We start from the raw sequence: 15,223 nt of genomic DNA on the forward strand, positions 1-15,223 counted from the left end.
AGCTCAAATATGGCAGATATATTAATTAACAACAAAACCTGGGATGAATGATAATCAGGCTTTCCTAAAGGAAGGTGGTTGTGCCTTTTCTTTTCAAAGCTGAGCAGCCTCCTGAGATGAAAGCTGACCCATGTGACCACAGAGATGGAGCGAGGTCACAAGTTCATGAGACCATCAAACCAGTTTAATGTCACTCGCTCCGGTCTGCTAACCATAACCTCTGTGCACAGATCACACAGAGACAAACAAAACACATCTGCTCAGAAACAATATTCATCCACTTTAATGACTGCTCAGCAGTTTTTCTTCCCTGTTCTGCTACACAGCCATAGCACCAAACATAAGTAGCTGCTTTTCACTGTGTAAACTGTCCCGTCTGTGTTCTGCAGGGTCACTTTTCCTGCAGCGAAGTGACTGAAATCTGCTCATTTCAGTCCACAGGAACAAAGAAGGCAGCTCGGGTTTCTTTCTCACTGAAAGATAGCACGCACAGCTTTTCACCATGGAGAGGGCTTCCCAGCAGAAACACTGAGACTCACTGATGAGTACAACATGTACTTTCTCTCACTTTTAGATTTACAGCCTCCATCTAAACCCCACAGGACCAACAGAGACAAAGAGAGGAATAAATCCAATTAGCAAATTAAATCTTTTTAGTGGGCCACAGAATCGATATGTGGGTTTTTAATTTTTGTATGAACTTATTTTTATGAGCAAAATATTATCAGAAAGTGAAAATGACAAATTCAAACATGCTTCCATGCCAGGACATCCCCGGATATAATTGCACGTTTGCTATAAACATGTGTAAGGAACCTTAAAAAGCTAACACCTTCTTCAGTGGGAAGGTCTTTCCCCTCAGTTCCTCCTTATGAAGCAGAACCTTCTTATAACTGAGCAGAAACTATTGAAAAGAGCTTTAATGGTGTCACACATTACTGGGCCTGTGTGTGTTTCAGACATCTGAGCCACATCTCTGATTTCTCAAAGCTCCTCAGGCCTTTATGACACAGTCAGCATTATAGAAATGAGACAGATGGTCTCATCTGCAGTACCCAGAAATCACAGTTATCTTAGTTATTAACTGTAATCTTGATTATTTAGCATCATTACTTATTAACTTACCAAACACCAAGTGTTTGTTATGTGAAGGTGAAAAGAGAAACCAATAAATAAATAAACAGAAGAAATGGGCATGCACACAGGACCATCTGTTATTGAGTCAGGCGTCTAGGCTAACGAGTGTCTCAGAAAAAGCCCACTTTGAAAGGGCGACCACTGTTCGCTATTGGCCATCAGAGTCCAGATGGACAGATGAGTGGAGAGCCGACCATCCAATCAAAACTTTGGTCAGGCATCACCAAAAAGGACCTGGAGAGAGATCGGAGACGAAGGCAGCTCTACCAGTTAATAATCCTTCACAGGTTAACTTACATAAACATCTTACTTCCTCTAAGCAGATCTTGTTCACCAAAATCTTTCCATCTATTCATCACCAAACCAGTCCAAACACGTCTTCATGATTTGTTCCTTTCAAGAAATTCATAAATGTTGGTCTTTTTTTTCCTTTTTTCTGATCAAAGGACACTCAAAGTGTATCAGTATGATTTTACTTGAAGACAGAGAACTGCAGCTGTTTTCTACTGATATATCTAACAAGGTTTCCTGTTTTCTGCACTGAAACACAAGACAAACTGAGAGCTTTGTAGAGAAAATGAACAGACAAAGAGAAACTGTTTTATCTCCAGTTTTATCACCATTATCTTGCTTTCATAATCACTGAAAGTCAAGATAATAATTAAGATTAAGCTCTGATTAATGGTCCAACCCTAGATTCGGATGTTCTTTATCTCTGGATGTGAAAACATAAACTGTCTTAGTTTTTGTGGATAATATCCTGCTCGCTCACAGCAGCAACCATCAGGCTTCAGTTTTCCTCAGTTTTGCAACTTTGTAACTTGATATGAACTCTTTGTTTACTCTGTGTTATACTTTATTTAAAAAACAAACAAAAAAAACATCGCCCAGGAAGCTAAATCTGTGAAAACATCTCGATAACTTCTCAATCATCCAGGTAAGGAAGTCCCCAAAACACGAGAGGAATGAGAAGCATCAGCTGAGTATAGTGTGAGAGGACAAAGTGACAGCCCTGTTTGTAGTTTCCTCCCTGACTGATTGATTTTGTGCATAAATACAGATGAAACCACAACACAGAGATTATCTTTGACTTATAAAAATGAATTCCCCAGCCCCGCAGCATTGGAGAACACTGAAAATATTTCCTGCTACCCAAAAACAGCATTCAGGACTTTCCATTGACGAACTCAGTACATAAACCATAAACCGGGTACAAGTCAGCTGGTGATCAACAGGAGTAACTCAGACGCTTCTGGGTTCATTTATGAGGCCTATCATGGAGTTCAGTAGGTGTGCACATACAGGGCTCTAGAGTGCGACTTAATTTGGTCGCATATGCGACTTAATTTCTCAATCGTGCAACAACAAAAAAAAAAAAATCCTCTTCAAGTCTGAAAGTCTCTGTGTGGTCAACAACAGACACACATTATGACCATATCGTGGTCTAAACCAATAAGAGATAGTCAGGGGCGGGACCTCTCTGATTGGTCGTGGTCCAGATATTCCTGTAGTCCTACGCATGTGTATGTTTGAAAGTGCAGGCGGATAGAGAGAGGTGAGTAGCTTGAATAAAGCGATATTGATTCATTAAATCCTGAATCGACTTTTAAATATAAATATATTTTGCCAGAAACGCCAGAATCTTAGAATTCACAAAACTATTTTAAAACCAACCAAACAGCTAAAACAGCCAATGAGAGCAGGTAAACAGATTCCGCACAAAGACGTAAACACAAAGCGCAGACCCGACGTATCAGAATCAGTGAGATGTCGGCTTTTTTTCAAAAAATGACCTCTGACAAGAAAGCCTCATTTCTGCTCTTTAATAGCAAAGAAATGTAAACTTTTTTAAATTATGCCAAATTGCAAAACGCTTAGCTGTGTCTCTAATAAAACCTCTGTAACTTTGCTCTGCTTCACTTCAGCAGCATGTTTATATGTTGACTCATGGATTTCTTCAGTTTTTGTTCTACTGCAGAATATTTTTAAGTTTATCTGCTATAAAAAGCCAGGCCAGGAAAATCTCCTTCATGTTTTTCTGTGTTTTATCCTCAGTTACTTTGACACAAAGGCATCTGCTGTGATGCTTACACCTCTCATGAAGTCTCACAAGTGTCAGTACTGACAAATGATCAGAATTATAGTATTTCTGACTGTCTGAGTCAAAATTGAATGGAATCGAATCGGGACTTTGTGAATCGGAATCAAATGGATTGTAGAAATCAGTGATGATACCCAGCCCTAGTAAGAAGCCTAGGCCTGGCAGAAGAGGATGTAGCTGTGGGTAATGAGAAAAGATGAAAAGAACTATTGATATATTTTTCATTAAGTTAAGGCCTGATCCGTCTAAAATTCATAGCCAGCTCTGACACGGACCCATCAACCTCTGAATGCTGAAAAAGCACAGTGTATCCAGAAAATACATTACATGCTACGATAAATGCACTGCCCAAGTGTCCCCTCTCCCCACTGCCTTTCAGCAGCAGGCAGCAGCAAACAGTTCGTCAGAGGAGGCCGAGATGATGATTAAGTTTAACATTGTCTACAATATTTCCAAAGAGTGCCACAGTACTTTAAGCACAAGTACTTTTTGAGTAACTTCTCTTTCTTGTAGAAATGTGCTCCAAATAAAGACAAGATCAATATTGTCTGTATGGACAGCAATTAAAAAACTAAAATAAAAAGTGAACATGTAAAGCAGTGGGGTTCAGCAATGCGGTTGAAAAATTTGGGTGCACCTAACTTTTGTGCTGGTGCTCCTAAGAAAAAAAGTTAGTCTAGAGCCCTGACATAGACAGACAAATTTGGTGCAGTTTGGGAGGGTCACATGTCGCGTGTCTCGAAGCTGCTTTCAACAATCGACAATAGAAAATATGAAATAAACAAATTAACGCTGCCATGACAACTGCCTCCGGCGCCATAAACCAAACCGAGCTCATAAAACGCTGCAGGACTTACCCGACAAAGGTGACAGGACCATGTTCCCCGACCTCTGGACTTCATCGAACTTACTGAAGATGACGTTCAGCCTGCACACAGAGAGACGGAGCAGACAGTCAGAACCAGCCGGTGTTATGATGTGAGGAAAGCACCAAGTTAAAAAAAAAGGCCCTGCTGTGTCCTCTGAAAAACAGAAAACTGGCTCATTTCAGGCTCCTGGGAGAGCGTTTAAATAGGCCAAAGTAACAGCACAGAGTCTACAGCCTCCAAAAATACACAGACGACGGCAGATATTAATAGAACAAACACCAAGAACCACAATGTCACTGTCACATCTGCTGACCTGATGGACAGTTTGAGGAGGAAGCACCCATCATTTAAAGGACGAGCTTTATTGATAACAGTCAGTTACTGTTTGTGCGATTAAAATGAAAACTATTTCCTGATTATTCAATTAATAACCTAATTATCTGCCAGTTAATCAGACACTGATCATCAGATTAAAGCTGAAGCTAAAAGTCAGTTAATTAATAAGACCATCACTGCCAATCTAAGCAGTGAAAAACCCAACAAAAACTAATTAGAAACAGTGTTTTTAAAGGGCTGTGAATGCCTTTCCTTCTTATGTGAAGCACAGTTATTTAAACGTCTGTTACTTTTCTACTTGTAACAGAGTAATGTGAGTGTGCACCACCAGCAGTACCACAGAGCCCTTCACGTGATGAGATTTACAGGGAGCGTTGAACGCACCGTGACTGAGGCAGGCCCTTCTTTCCCAGGTCGATCCGCACTCGCTCGCCGACGTGCCGGTAGATCTCCACCAGGCAGTTCATGGCGCCATCACGCACCTGTGGGCCAACAGGTAAACACATTACTTGAACACAAAGAGATCGCTCGCTTTAAATCATCCTGAATATGTGTTCGACACTTTAAAAACAATTACATCATCTCCCATGACGCTCTTTGGCTGCTGTCACAGCAGAAAAACACATGACTGTGATGACACGTTTAACGTTAGGTGTCTTTCTTTCTTTACTTTGTGTCCTGGTGCAAATCCATCTGTGTGTGTATCAGCATTTACAGTGACGCTTCCACATTGACGTTCTCACTCTTATTTTGAAAGAAGCTCCACGTTACACCGGTTTAAATCGTTCTCTTTGTTTTGTAGCGTCTAGATGCAGATTAAAAGCAACAATAAATACACACCGACTTTAAACTAAACATCTGAACTGTGTTCAAAGCTGTGACTTTTTTCTCTCTGCAACTGATTAGTGATGAAATCAAACAAAAACTATAGACTTTAAAATCTGATAAGGGTAGTTGAAGGCCTGACTGAGCATGCGTGAGTGTGTTTGGCTTTGGGAAGGGAAGTTCATGGGCACGGCTTCCTGTCCTGAGGAGGAAGTGTGATTCCGGCGATGATGAACCAATCAGTAAACAGCAAACAGAGAGGGGAGCAGACAGACGATAGCTGAGGATCCTGATGCAGAGCTGGAGGACCACAGACTTCATCCCTGTAAAGCAGTGTGGGTAGGACAGCAGCTAAAGCAGGTCCACTATGGTGTAATGTTTGAACTCCACCAGCAGAGGGCAGTCAAACACCAAGATTACTGCAGATTAAAGAAACTGTTCTCCAGCTGAATGTGGAGGAAGTTGGCTGACCTGCACAGTACAGCTGTTTAAAGCCATCACAGGACTGCCGCTCAGCTGCTGTCCTGAGTGTTAAGTCCTTTCACTTGTTTCTGGAGCACTCCAGTATGTAAGTCTCAGATACTGACTGCATATGAACCACTACAGCCCATCAGGCCTGCTAAACTCTGCTAGATGAGCCAGTAAAATGATTGGTGAGGGGGTTTTAAGTTTTCACACAACGGCTGGAAGCAGCAGAAATCTTTCAACCTAAAACATCCTCAGCCTTACTTTATTAAGTAGCAGCTTGTCTTTTTACACAATTATGCATCACAGCATTTTTCTATTCACTGATTCACTGCTGAATTATTGCACATTTTAATATATTTTCTGTCTTTTTAAAGTAATTTATCTAGCGTTACCTGGTTTGATGTGAGAACATGTCTGAAGCGGACATTTTCCAGCTTCCTGTGGAAAACAATCCGACTCGATCCTCAAGAAGCTGTTCACGGTGCATGTGTGAAAGCGGCTCCAACCACAGTGTAACCTGGTGTGTGTGCGCGTATGTGTGTGTGAGTGAGCAGGCATTGTACCTGGCTGGTGGGGTCTCCGAGGAGGCTGCAGATGTGAGGAACGATTTTACTGAGCGTCAGACTCTGAGAGCCAAACCTGAAAGATCAAAACACAAAACTGACTAAAGTCAAGTAAAACTGGAGGTGAGCTCAAAGACACATGACATTATCAGTACGCTTCCTTTACTGTGAATAAAACTTCCAGTTCGTGCTCTTTTATTTTGAAAATCACCCACACACTAATTTCTGCGTTTTTTAAAAGGAAAAACAACCAAACCGTCCCTAGCTTCTCACACGTGAACATTTGCAGCTTTTCTTTTATCCCATGAACCAGTTTTAGGTTTGAACTTTTGAAATAAAAATCAGAAGATGTGACAGTTTTATATCTGAAGCTGTGATAAACCTCTCTGAATATTTCCTGAAACTTTAGAACTAAATAAACAAACAAAGAGTTAACAGAGTCCCAAATATAAGCGCCAAACCTGCTGTTACATTATAAATCAGTTACTGCTTTCAATAATGCTAATAACTTACACGTTTAAAGTTGAGATGAGACACAGGCAGAGTCCCTCTCTGGTCCTGTTGTTCTTGTGCTTGAATCCTCCCATCATTCGCTCCCACACATACTGAACGCACAGGGAGAAGACAGAGAGACATTAACACGTCACCTGTAACGTTATAGTGACGCTCTGTTGGAGGACGAGGCTGTGGTGGATAAATCCAAACATGCGTGTGGAAATGTGTGTGTTAGACTATGGTAATTTACTTTTCTGTGAGTTTAAATTTGAATTTAAATCATTGATGGCAAAATTTCTCCTGTGCCGTCTTTTTTCCCCTGTAGTTTGCAGAGTTATGACACCAGATGTGATAGGTCAGCGCCACCATGAGGTTATTATATCGTGCAAAACAGTTGTTTGAATGAAATATCACCTCACAATACTGGAAAACACTCTGAACAGCTCCTGGGATGCATTTAAATTCAACAAATGTTGATGGTAATTGAACGTATTTCTGTTAAGGTGGATCTCTTGTGACTAAAGGCATGAAAAAGGAGATATGATGAAGAGTATGTGTACCTGTGGGTTTGCAGCCTGGTCCATGATCTTCAGCAGAAGTGCTTGGTCCTGCTCTCTGACTTGATCCTTGGCGTCTCCCAGTCGATCGATAAGACTGGGCAGGACTGAAAAAGGAAGAGAGAGTTGGTGTCTACAGCCTGCAGTGATATCACAAAGAAAGCTTAAAATCTAAAGCAAAAACCTCCATGTTTGGATATTAAAGCAGTGTTTCTAAAACTAGAAGAAATATAGAGAGAATCTAAGCTTTGGTCAGGAAAATAAAATCATCTGTTGAAGCTGAAACTGTGGGGTGTGAACTCTGAGTACTGAATCAATTTTCCTATTGCTGCACTCGTCATCTGATTATAGAGATTACTTCCATTACTTCCATAACAGCACAGAGAGTAAGTTAAGTGAAAGACTAAAAATAATGGCTGTGATATAAACATTAAGTCTACGGAGGATTACTAAAGTTTAAATAAGAGAAGCACAGAGTAAAATGGGATTAAATATCTGTGAGCCACATGAATGAAATCCTGCCTGTATCGGTGGTTTTATTATAGTAACAGTGAGGAATGGGAGGAACTGTCTAATGCAGACAAATAAATACATTTGAAATCAAAAGTACTTCCTCACAACACTTCAAAAATAACATAAAACGCGTGTTTGGCCACACAGTATCACGCAGTTTGGCTGAAAGTTGCAAATCATTTTTGAAGAGGTGAGCACGATGTGTGAGAAAACTAGATGTTAAACACTGGAGAAGACATGATGATGGACACAAACCCCTCTACTAGAAATAAGTTCACATATTTGGAATAAATATTTGGCTCTAACAGTCAGTCTGAGAAGCTGATTCCTGTAAACTGTTTTTAACTCTTTGCAGTGTTTTCTCTTTTATTGATTCAAACTGCTGTGTGTTTAATGTGAGTAGCAGGCTCTTTTCTCTCTAACAGGTCTCACTATCACTTTATAAACCCTCTTGCTGGTGTCCTTCTATCACACACCATCGTGTAAATGTAAGAAAACACAGTTGTTTCATTTTTAAGTGGTTTTTTTTATTGCAGTTTTTGATATTTTAGTATATCGAACTATCATTCCAGCCATTTCCTCCTATGAAAAACAATAAAGTAACATTAACCTTAAATAATAATATAAATTACATTTAATACACACATGTAGAGATTTGCAATGAAAACATAAAATAAAAGCACTTAAGGTGCATCAAAATGTAAATTAAACACTTTTAATTTGAGAAAAATGCATATTTATATACATTTTGTGACATTTCTAAATATTTAATAAAATAACAGATTTTTTTAATGCACAAAGTATTATTTTAGTATAAATACATCTATCTAAAACTAACAAAAACAGGTTGAAGTCATTTTTAAAAGTAGGCTGAAGCTCATGTTGTTATACTGTTATTATGTGTGCAGTAAATAACGAGGAGAGGCTCACCAGTTCCAACCTGTGTCCTGAATCTCTCCTGCAGCCGGCTCACCAGAGCCGACAGGATATCCATCCCCAGTAAAACCACCTGAAACACACACACCATCACACAGGCGGTTAAACTGATCCACAGTGACTCCTCCTCCAGGGCCGGCAGCTCCACAGCGCCGCAGCAGCACAGTATTTGAATATGAGCCGCAAAGGGTTATGGGTAACACGGAAAAGCAGCGGTTTCAGCTCTAAAAAGGTAGAAAAAGGCCGAATAAAGGCTGCTGGTGTATTTGTGATGTGAGCTAACAGTGTGAACTGCGGTCCCGTGAGCTGAAGCGCTGACCTGATTGTGAACCGTGAGTGTAGCCGCTGTGTAGATCTTACTATCAGCGCTTCGGGGTACGGGGAAATAACTTTCCTTGTCATGGGGTGGTTTGGGAAACTCAATGAACGCGTAGTGAGAGCTTCCCTGCTGACACCATATCAACACATTCGCACCACCTGAACCGCGAGTTCAGACCACGGTGCAATTTTTGGAAACTCTCAACAACAGAGAGAGAGATTGAACGTGACTAATGTAAGAGCGACTGAAATAAAAGACCGCCTCCGCTATGGCGCCATCCGCTGGACGGAGAGTGGGACGACACCGACGTAGATATTTAAACGAGTTAGGTTACAATCTATTTTCATTGTATAACAACGCCATTCTTATTCCAAGGAGTTTATTTAAATTTATCAAGACACTTTGTTTTAATATATTCATACTCACATTTGTTACATATTTACCTGTAAGCTCTTATATACTTGGAGTGATATTCACTGCTTTTAAATTGTATATAATTTTTTAAAATTGTATATATATATATATAGAGAGAGAGAGAGAGAGAGAGAGAGAGAGAGATTTTGTTTTTTTTTTCAAATTGAACTTACACCTACTGTATATTTTATACTTTATTTCGGTTCTTTAAATATTTTTTTAACTTATTCAGGTTTTTGTTGCATTTATGTTTTCGTTCACTGAGCTCTTAGATTTGATTTAATCTCACATATTTTCACTTTTCTGTGGAATCTTGTCTCTCCCACTAAAAAGAAGAAAATAAAAAGTTGCCATCCATGAGTCCAAAATTATTAAACCAATTATTGTCTCAAAATTTCATGTTACTGACTCAAACTTTGGAGAAAATAACTTGAAATTTTGCATTATTAAGTCACACTTTTTAGATAATAACCCAAATTTTCATATTAGCTGTGTTTTGGTTTTGTTATTTCAACTAATGATTGTTTGCTTACTAATTAATCGACTGTGTATCTATAAAAGAGTAAAAGACGGGTATTTTCACTGATTCTGACAAAAAATATTAAATACATCATGATGTTAGAAGTGACTAAAATAATTAACTCATAACAGTTTTTTTTTCCTGCATATGAAATCTGTTGGTGTCCACTAAAGGAAAGCCACTGAGGTCACTTATTTTGGGGTAGGTCTCACTTACATAAAATACACTTTTGTTTATCAATTGTGCAATGAATTAATTGTGAAATATGAGGAAAATGCTTTGACATCTTATAACGAAGGTATTATAGACTCACTTTTATAACCTTATGCAGATTGGCAGAGATTTGTGGTTCATTCTGAGCGGGAATAATCTGGATTATGAAAAACACTTTCAAGTTTACAGGGATCTGTTTAGTTTTGCCTTACTTCCTGTCACATGTCTCCTGATTAAGAAGTGGGGATTCATATTAAACATGGCCAACACTTCAAATATGTAAAAGCAATCCCAGTGAAGCTAAAGCTCAGGCTTCAGACTGCTCTGAACACTCAGTTTATCACAGTGTTTTCTACTCTCAGCTCCATATCATATCACAAAGAGCAGATATGTAGTCAAAATATGACCTTTAACCTTTAGATCACCCAAAAACATCTGGACATGAGTATGTGAAGAGGGAGAATTGCTGCTTTTCGGCTTTACATGATGATAAAGTGAATATCTTTGGATTTTGTGGTGACATTTGAATAATTCAACTAAATGGTAAATGGCCTGCATTTGTATAGCGCTTTACTCAGTCCCTAAAGACCCCAAAGCGCTTTACACTACATTCAGTCATTCACCCATTCACACACACATTCACACACTGGCAATGGCAAGCTACATTGTAGCCACAGCTGCCCTGGGGCGCACTGACAGAGGCGAGAGACTACTACAAATAAAATGAGTGTTTCTGACATTTGATCCACTAAAGAGAGGAAGAAATCAATATGGAGATTAATCTAAACATGTATCCATTATTCATATCATCTTAAATCCTTCCCTCATATTTAAGCACTTCACTTCTGCCATAAGAGGCCGCCCATAAGCAGCCTGTATTTACAGCTGGCTGGACAGCCTTTTAATTTACATCAGAGGCCTGTGATCGATTAACACGAGCCATTATCCTAACAGCTTGTGAAGGAGCCCTCCTCCATCCTTCACGCTCAGCGCTGGAAGGTTTTAGTGCCCTGTTAACGGCAGCGACTGGCTGGAAGCTGAGTCTCTGTCAGACCTGCTGGCTCGCTCACACAGAGCAGGAAACTGGGCTAATGGGTGCTGGTAAATTAAGCTTGCCTCTGCCATGCTCGCCTGGGAGCCTCGCCGTCCTCGTTACGGCCCCACAGACATCACCAGGACGGACAGAGGAGGCTGTGTTTCCAGGGCAGCGCGGGATGCAGCGATACGATTGGTCCGTATGTATCCGCTGCTCTTACTACTGAGTGAAATGATGCCACACCAGACTCCAGTGAAAAATCCGGCATTTTAGTTAATAAGACTAAAAGTTCAGCAGCCGTTCAGGAGCTGAGCGGCTGCTGAGGGTTTACAGAGGGTTTGCTTTGGTAGACAATGCTGCAAACATCTATTTTATAAAACAGATGTTTATAAAAAAAACATCTGGTCTTCCACCAAAGCATTTTTACCATTGGAGTTTCATTCACTGAATATTACCACCGTTTTGTTTTTTTTGTCTATCAGACAGGAAAAAACCTATTAAATCAGGTAACACAAACTCTACCTATATCAGAAACAAATCCATAAATTTGTCCTGACTTCCTCCCCTCAACTCCAACTAGTCGTACTGTTAAAAGAGAGTTTTTCCTTCCCACTGTCGCCAAATGTTTGCTCATAGGGGGGTCGTTTGATTATTGGGGTTTTCGCTGTGTTATTACACGGTCTTTAACTGAATGTTGCTGTGAATTGCTGCTATATAAATAAAAGTGAACTTAACTGAACCCAAGAAAAATACGACCATGAGAAGAACATATATGAAGGAAACCTGAGAGACATTACAGAAGCCTCAGATATGTTGGACGGTTTGTTCCCACAGTCTGGCTTTGAGTTTTAAGGCATTTTTAATAAGTAATATTAGAAAAGAACTGGGTAGCTACATGTAGTTTGTACAAGAAGCAGAGCTGGTGAAAAATGGTAACAGTTGAGTAAATCCATCATCAGGGTCAGGAGCTCTGTAACTGTCCTTAGATTCTCTATGATTAATCGATTAATCAATAACATGCTTTTATTCAGTGTTTGTTTGGCTAAGTCTGGCACATTTACATGCAGCCTTTCTATCTGACCGGCGTGAAACACGAGGGTTCATTGACGGTTTCGTTTGTTTAAACTACACAAACTTAAACAGCAGATGGTTGTTTTTGTTTTATTTTGCATATTTGTGGAGTCAGCACGACTCTGATTCGTCCTCTCTGGCACCGCTGCATTAAAAAGTGACATCATCAGCTTAAAGCAGCTCTACATTACTGTGCACTACTCCCATCTCTATTGATTAACCAGCACCAGCGGCGGCAGCAGCAAACGTCCATGTACAGCATGCTAATCGAGCAGCACGGGGAACCGGGCTGACTGCAGCTGAAGGTAAACAGGCTTGTGGGTTTTTCATCAGCTCTCAGACAGAGCAGCGCTCCACGAGGAGCTGTGGTAATTAGCATCGAGCGGTTTCAAGCTCAAACACACAAACGAGGTGGGGAATAAGAGGCAGGAAGACTTAAAGTACCACCTTAAAAAACCACAATAAAATAAATCATAATTCTGGACTCTATTTTCTTCTATTTAACAGAAAGGATGGTTAGATCTCCTTCAAATGGCACCGTACACTAACACAATCTGAAACCAAGAAGCACTGAAAACTGCTCAGCAGGCTTTCACCATCATTTTCAAAGGTTACCCCAAGAAGACTTTTGCATATCACTAAGTTAATAATAACTTATCCTGGTCCTAAAATAAACAGAAATTCAACTCTTAACTTCAGTCATTTCTCAGGACATCAGCTGACATTACAAAGATGTGTCATTTGTCAACAGGAAGCCAAACATTACAACACATCTGGAGGGTAAAGATAACAGAATAAACACCACACTTGTATTTAGTGGGGCTTTGTTTGGCCAATTCTCTATTTTGTCGAGCTGTTTAATGCCATGTTATTACAGGTCGGCTTTAATATTTTTGGTTTCTACAACTCAGGAATTCCCCACCTCCTCAGAAAGAATACAGTGACTCTCATCGTGACTTAAACAGAGCGTTTCCTTCCCAAAACGACCAGCCATTCAGCTCTTTTTTAAAGACACTCAGTGAGGGATGAGAAACCTAATGAAATGGTGTGTTAGACAGTTAACACACCCAGCCAACACTCTATATTAAGGACACTTCTCGAGCCGAGTTTCACAACTAAATAAAAGCACCACTCCCTCGGTACTGCAACAGCTGAGGCTGAAGTGCTGTATTCATGAGCACACTGACAGATGTGGGGACTCTTTTTTTTTTTTTTACCCCATCTCCACCCTCCAGCTGCTGCTGCTCTGCTCACCTTGAAGTTGCTGGAATTGACCCAGGAGCTGGCCACGCAATCCACCATCCTGTCCAGCATGCTCTGGTCCTGCTCCAGCTCCGGGGACCTCTCCTCATCCAGGATCAGCTCCATGACCTCCTGGCCCACCTGGAGCCTCTTCCCCAGGTCCTTCTGCGTCACCTGCTCCAGCAGGTACTCCATGCTCACCGCCTCCACCTCCTCCTCCATGGCTGCAGGAAGCGGACTCCCCCAAGTGGTCTTGTTTTCCCTCCTCGCTCCTCCTCACCTGTGGTCCAGCGGAGGTGTTACAGTTGGCAGGACCTGCAGCAGGATTCGTACTCGGCGCTTGTGCTTAGGAGGCAGCTAATGTGGAAGAAGGAGAGAGCTCCAGGCTGTCCTGCTGCGGAGGGCTGTGCCCGGCATTGGGCTTCATTCTCCTGTACAGCTTTGCTGTGATTTAATGAGGGGGAGAACAAAAAAGGCGAGAATTAGAGCCAAGTTTCCACAACTATCACCTCCAGATTAAAAGACTCCAGCCTGCTGACCTCCAGATCCTAGCGTGGTCCTAGCAGTGCCTCTGTGCTTTCAGCTAACGGGCCGTTAAGTGGCGCTAACACAGGTGACCATTAAGTTAGGTGTCAGGACAGTTTAACTGAGCTGTTAGCTTCAGCTGCTAGCTCGCTGATAGCCTGCTTTCTATCCAAAAATACAGCCGAGCTGGTGCTAGCTATGCGGGCAAATTCAACCCTGTTCTCCCCGCAGGAGAGCCGTGAACGCCTCTAACCTGTCTCTCGGACTCCTGGCGGCTTAATTAACTAGTTATTAATTCAGCGACTGGCTGTAAATCCACTCACCGGATGGACTGACTCGTTCCCAGGGAAAAAAGTCAGAAGTGGCGATGCTGCCTCCGGCCACAAACTACCGTTACTTTCCTCCGTGGGGCTCGGCGATCACTTCCTCGCTGGTGAAATCTTAATCTTCTGGCAGCTCACGCCATGTCTGCGCTTCTAACCCCTCACCTCTCTAACTGACGAGCTGCCCGCTGCTAATGAAAAAGGGGAAGATTATTATTTGCCGTAGTAAATCAAATCATGACCCCTGCCAGACGCCGTAGAGTCCTGCAGCGAGTCGAGTGAAGCCGCATAGTCACGACACCTCCCGGCAGAAGCGCGCAACTACAGCAGGAGGAAGGCGTACATGGGTGGGAGGGCTCTCCCGTCAGCTTCAGGTCACCCCTTTTAAAAATTCAAGGTGTGCGTGTCAGAGTCAAGAGGTGTCATTTTCGTTTCTGGAGCAGGCCGGGCCCAACTTGGCTCCGAGATGACAGCAAAAAGTATTTATTTATTTTTATGGTGAATGAGAAGTTGGAGAGAACTGAGTTTGGAGACCACTGCTCTGTTGCAGATCTCAAAGGTTAGAGACAGGGCCTGCATTTTGATCCGGTTGTCTAAAAGTCTCAGAAGAAATCACTATGCGCACTGTGAACGTAAGGGCTGTAAATGTGCTGATTTCTTAGATTTGTTTGGCATATTTGTCACACTTGCATGTTTCAGATCATCAAGCAAATTTTATTTTATTTTTTTTTTAAAGATAAGCCAACTAAATATAAAATGC

At 41.3% G+C, this 15,223-nt stretch overlaps 1 protein-coding gene and 1 non-coding gene across 26 annotated transcripts in view; one reads left to right on the forward strand and one right to left on the reverse strand.

The window, feature by feature from the left end:
* Nucleotides 1-14,911, reverse strand: part of LOC100690062 (CLIP-associating protein 1-A) — a 52,189-nt gene extending 37,278 nt beyond the window's left edge. For 9 of the 25 annotated variants that reach the window (XM_025903144.1, XM_019351548.2, XM_019351551.2 and 6 more), the window contains exons 1-8: nt 14,464-14,909; nt 13,628-14,059; nt 8,795-8,873; nt 7,355-7,458; nt 6,813-6,904; nt 6,300-6,375; nt 4,828-4,925; nt 4,096-4,166 (exon numbers count right to left, since the gene is read on the reverse strand). In XM_025903144.1, coding sequence (XP_025758929.1) covers nt 4,096-4,166; nt 4,828-4,925; nt 6,300-6,375; nt 6,813-6,904; nt 7,355-7,458; nt 8,795-8,873; nt 13,628-13,837 — 730 coding nt within the window. In that variant the 5' untranslated portion in view covers nt 13,838-14,059; nt 14,464-14,909. Of the gene's footprint in view, nt 1-4,095; nt 4,167-4,827; nt 4,926-6,299; nt 6,376-6,812; nt 6,905-7,354; nt 7,459-8,794; nt 8,874-13,627; nt 14,060-14,463 lie in introns of all 25 variants that reach the window. The other 16 variants (XM_019351540.2, XM_025903142.1, XM_025903141.1 and 13 more) reach the window with 5 other exon arrangements.
* On the forward strand, nt 9,189-9,317 carry LOC112844000 (U4atac minor spliceosomal RNA). Its single transcript, XR_003216555.1, has one exon. It is a non-coding gene; the product is annotated as a U4atac minor spliceosomal RNA (small nuclear RNA).
* Nucleotides 14,912-15,223: the final 312 nt, after the last annotated feature.

The sequence above is a fragment of the Oreochromis niloticus genome, linkage group LG23, assembly GCF_001858045.2.
Source record: "Oreochromis niloticus isolate F11D_XX linkage group LG23, O_niloticus_UMD_NMBU, whole genome shotgun sequence".
Taxonomy (NCBI): domain Eukaryota; kingdom Metazoa; phylum Chordata; class Actinopteri; order Cichliformes; family Cichlidae; genus Oreochromis; species Oreochromis niloticus.